A 4,709-nucleotide genomic window follows, 5' to 3' on the forward strand; every position below is an offset into this window, starting at 1 on the left:
AAACCCCGCTAAGGGACATCCTCAAACCTCTCTAAGGGACATCCTCAAACCCCTTTAAGGGACGTCACAAACCCCTCTCCGGAGATAAAAAAGGACCTCCACAAACCCCTGTAAGGGACCTCCACAAGCCCCTCTAAGGGACACCCACGAACCCCTCTAAGGGACACCCACAAACCCCTCTCCAGTGATAAAAAGGGACATCCACTGGCACAGCTCCAGTGCTGAGCCCTGGCCCCAGATCGTGCAGGTGCCACGTTCAAGGAGCCAGCTCTGAAAGCAGGGCCGAGCTCAGGGGAGAAAGGAGGAGCAGTGCTGTCCCAAAATAGATTTCAGTTCCATTTTCCACCTGGTTTCCCACAGAAATGGAGGTTAGCTGGCCCTGCCACGTGCCTGCCTGTGTGTCTGTCTGATCCCGGCAGCTCCTGAGCTCTGAGGTCTCTGGGACAACTGAGCCTCACGAGTTGCTGCCATTATCATTATTCAACATTTTTTTGGCTGCTCTTCCCTCGTCCTGCTCTCAGCTTTTCCCTCAGAACTTGTGGGTTGAGGGATTTTCCATTTGTGGCAAACAGGAAAAATACCCAACGCAAAAATCCAACGCCAAACCCCAAAGTCTGAGAGTCTCTGCTCATGGGGCAGGGTGAAACTGGCTTTAACCCTTTCCACACCCCATTCCCAGTGCCAGGACACATTCAGGGATGGGCACAGGAGGAGGGCAGACACTCCAGCTTGCTCAATTCCTGTGGAATTTTATCTCTTGGATTTCCTCCCCGGGATTTCAGGGCTGCTGTCCGCGCCACCCCGGCGCCTTGGGGACGGGAAGAAAAGGTGCCAGTGACAAAAGCCTGCCTTGCCTGGCTGCCCAGGGGGTGGCACCAGCCCCCGTGCTGGAGCCTGGCCACGGCTGCCACGCAGGAGGGTTTTGTCCCTCGCTCCAGAACCATGGGGCTGCATTCAAAATATCTGTCTGGAGCACAGAAAGCTCCTGCCTTGGCCCTGGCACCACTGGGCAGCCCAGCTTTGGCCGCCCCTGCTGGGAAGGGGAGGGCTGTGGTCTGCCCAGGACGGTTGGTGCCCATGGGGTGTGGTGCCAGGGGCTTTTTGTTGGTGTTGGGAGCTGTGCGTGCACAGCGCCTTGTGCTGTGGGATGTGCACCCGTGGGGTGTCGTGCCAGGGCTGTACATCCATGGTGCCAGGGGCTGTGTACCCATGGTGTGTGGTGCCAGGGCTGTATGACCATAGGTCCAGGGGCTGTGTGTCCATGGTGTGTGGTGCCAGGGATGTACATCCATGTTGTGTGGTGCCAGAGAATGTATATCTGTGGTTCCAGGGGCTGTGTGTCCATGGTGTGTGGTGCCAGGGTTCCAGGAGATGTGTACATCCATGGCATGTGGTGCCAGCATTGTGTATCCATGGTCCCAGGGGCTGTGTGTCCATGGTGGGCACTGCCAGGGCTGTATATCCCTGGTGTGAAATGCCAGGGCTGTGTGACCATGGCTCCAGGGGCCGTACATCCATGGTGGGCACTGCCAGGGCTGTATATTTGTGGTTCCAGGGGCTGTGCACCCATGGTGGACGGTGCCAGGGCTGTACATCCATGGCTCCAGGGGCTGTGTGTCCATGGTGTTGTGCTGCCAGGGTTCCAGAGGCTCTGCACGCATGCTGTGTGGTGCCAGGGATGTACATCCATGGCTCCAGGGGCTGCCCATCCATGGGAATTGGTGCTGGCGTGTGTGACCATGGCTCCAAGGACTGTACATCCATGCTGTGTTGTGCCAGGGCTGTACATCCATGGCTCCAGGGGCTGTGTGTCCATGCTGTGTGGTGCCAGGGCTGTACATCCATGGCTCCAGGGACTGTACATCCATGCTGTGTGGTGCCAGGGTTGTACATCTGTGGTGCCAGGGGCTGTGTACCCATGCTGTGTGGTGCCAGGGATGTATGACCATGGCTCCAGGGGCTGTGTACCCATCGTGTGTGGTGCCAGGGACTGTACATCCATGCTGTGTGGTGCCAGGGTTGTACATCCATGGCTCCAGGGGCTGCCCATCCATGGTAATTGGTGCTGGGGTGTGTGTGCACACTGTGTGGTGCCCAGGGCTGGATTCACAGCCTCTCCCTGGAGCAGTGGTCCCCTGGGCACACTGTGGGAACACAGCTTGAAGAGGGACACGGGTGACCAGGGCAGCATCCTGGCAGGCTGTCCCTGCAGCCAGACACTGGACATGGCCTGAGCTGCTCCTGTGGCTGCTGAAATCAATACAGTGCAAAGAGCTCATAAATTACAAATCTGCTCCGAGTCTCAGGCTGCTCTGTTCCCAGGCAATGGCACGATGCCTCCCTGGCGTGGGAGGCTGAGGAGCCCCAAGGAGCCTCTGCAGAGGGGTCAGGGGGTATGGAGAGTGCACCAGGCAGGGACGTTTCCCCACATTCCCAGCATCAGCCTCCTCTTTGGACAGCTGCAAGAGCAGCCAGACTGCAAGGACACCCAGAGCCCCCCATAATGTGCTTATCACCCCCTGCGCTCCTCCCCAGAGAGGCTGGGTGATGGCAATGCTGGCCCCAGGGCTCTCTTTCAGCAAAGACACCCAGAGCCCCTCATAATGTTCTTATCATCCCCTCTATTGCTCCCCAGAGAGGGCTGGGTGATGGCAGGACTGGCCACTGCACTCTCCTCTCAGCAAGGACACACAGAGCCCCCCCATAATGTGCTTATCATGATGTTCTTATCACCCCCTGTGCTGCTCCCCAGAGAGGCTGGGTGATGGCAGGGCTGGCCCCAGGGCTCTCTTTCAGCAAGGACACCCAGAGCCCCCCATAATGTGCTTATCACCCCCTCTATTGCTCCCCCAAGAGGGTTGGGTGATGGCAGGGCTGGCCACTGCACTCTCCTCTCAGTGCTGGTCCCCAGCCCGCCGGTGGCAGCCCTTTGTGCCGGGCAGCCTGAGGGAGGCACGGGACATAAAGGCTGCTTTGGGCAGCCTCGCTTTTCCCAGCCCGCGCACGGGGAGCCTCCGGCATGAGCGGAATGGCAAAGGAGCCGTCCTGCTCCTTCCCTACCCCCTGCCCCGGGCTCTGGGTGCTCTGGGCTGTCCCCCCCTGCTCGCTGACCTCAGCTCCATCCATGAGGCCCCCCTGGCAGGGCAGGTGTGCAGAAGCACACACACACACACGCATGTTGTCTTATATATTACAACAGGTCTATTATCATTATACGTTGTCTTATATATCAAGAGTTCTTTTACCGTTATGGTGCAAGGGTTCCACGCCCTCAGAGTTTCACACCTCCTCAATGTTTTCTGTAGGCAGCTCCTCTAAGCACTGACTGCTCCTGGTCCTTACAGCGCCCATCTGACCCCTCTCTCCACCAATCCACTCTTTTACGCCCCTAGTTCTTATCGGCTACAGGTGTTGCCTGTTATCATCCGGCCTGCTCCTGATCTTTAGTGATAGGGTCCAGCTGCAACTCGTTGGGAGATAAGATTACATTCTACATTCCCTTCATTTACCCAATTTGTGTCCCCTACACACGCGTGTGTGACGGCTGTCACAAGGGGTTTCGGGTGAAGGAAGAGACGTAGATCTGACTCCATGATCAGAAGGCTTGATTTATTATTTTATGATATATACATCTATTTTATCTATACTAAAAAGAAAAGAAAAGGAGAGTTTCCAGAACTTGCTACTTAACTTAAGAATAGAAAAGTAAAGAATGACAACAAACCCCGCTCTCTCGGCACAGGCCAAGAGAGCTCTCAGTTCTGGATTGGTTATTATTTTTAAACATCTAATCTGGGCTAATCTAGACCAACCTGTTGCATTCCACAGCAGCAGTGTGCCCTGCCTGCCCCCTGAGCTCCCTCAGCGCCTCCTTCCTCACCAAACACCCGCTGAGCTTTCTCACGGTGGCACCACGGGCACACAGCCCTGGGGCTGGCATCGCCTCCCTGCCTCCTGCAGCCAGGGCTTGGGCTGGCACCATCCGTGCTCTGCAGGCCAGGCTGGACTCTGCTGTCCCCAGGGGAGGTCAGAGGGGCTGGAAGGCAGCCAGTGGCTCCCAGCCAATGCTCCTGGTTGCTCATGCTGTCTTCTTCCTCTTGTGAGCCAGGGCACCTTCCCTTCCCTTCCCTTCCCTCCCCTTCCCTTCCCTTCCCTCCCCTTCCCTTCCCTTCCCTCCCCTTCCCTTCCCTTCCCTCCCCTTCCCTTCCCTTCCCTCCCCTTCCCTTCCCTTCCCTCCCCTTCCCTTCCCTTCCCTCCCCTTCCCTTCCCTTCCCTCCCCTTCCCTTCCCTTCCCTTCCCGCCCCAATTCCACATCCATCACCCCACACCCCGCCAGGGTCCAGGGGATCTCCCCAGCCTCTTCCCCTCCTGCAGGGATGGGAGATTTTTGGTGCTTTTATGGATTCTGAGCACAGCTGGTGGTTTTTTCTCCCCCCTTGCAGGGCAGAGCATGGCCCCAGCCCTCCCCCTGCTGCTGCTCTGGCTGTTTGTCCCCACGGTGCTCCCGGAGGTGTTTGGCCCTGGAGATGGCACAGGTAACTCAGCACCCCATTGGTGCTTTAGTGGGGATCTCAGGGGTTCTCTCACACCAACCCTGCTCACATCTCCTCTCTTCTCCCACCCAGAGGACCCCAAGGCTCTGCAGGTGTCCATGCCACGGCACCCAGCCCTGGAGGCCGTGCTGGCAGGGGCTGTCACCATCCCCTGCC

The 4,709-nt window shown here is 57.8% G+C and overlaps 1 protein-coding gene across 1 annotated transcript in view; it reads left to right on the plus strand.

Moving 5' to 3' along the window:
- Positions 1–4,442: 4,442 nt before the first annotated feature.
- Positions 4,443–4,709, plus strand: part of BCAN (brevican) — a 19,879-nt gene continuing 19,612 nt past the window's right edge. Inside the window, exons 1-2 of the mRNA XM_031063960.1 lie at positions 4,443–4,535; positions 4,626–4,709. The exon at positions 4,626–4,709 is cut by the window's right edge and continues 294 nt beyond it. Of these exons, the coding sequence (XP_030919820.1) occupies positions 4,451–4,535; positions 4,626–4,709 (169 nt within the window). The 5' untranslated portion in view covers positions 4,443–4,450. The remainder of the gene's footprint in view (positions 4,536–4,625) is intronic.

Source organism: Geospiza fortis, unplaced genomic scaffold (genome assembly GCF_000277835.1).
Source record: "Geospiza fortis unplaced genomic scaffold, GeoFor_1.0 scaffold387, whole genome shotgun sequence".
Classification (NCBI taxonomy): Eukaryota; Metazoa; Chordata; class Aves; order Passeriformes; family Thraupidae; genus Geospiza; species Geospiza fortis.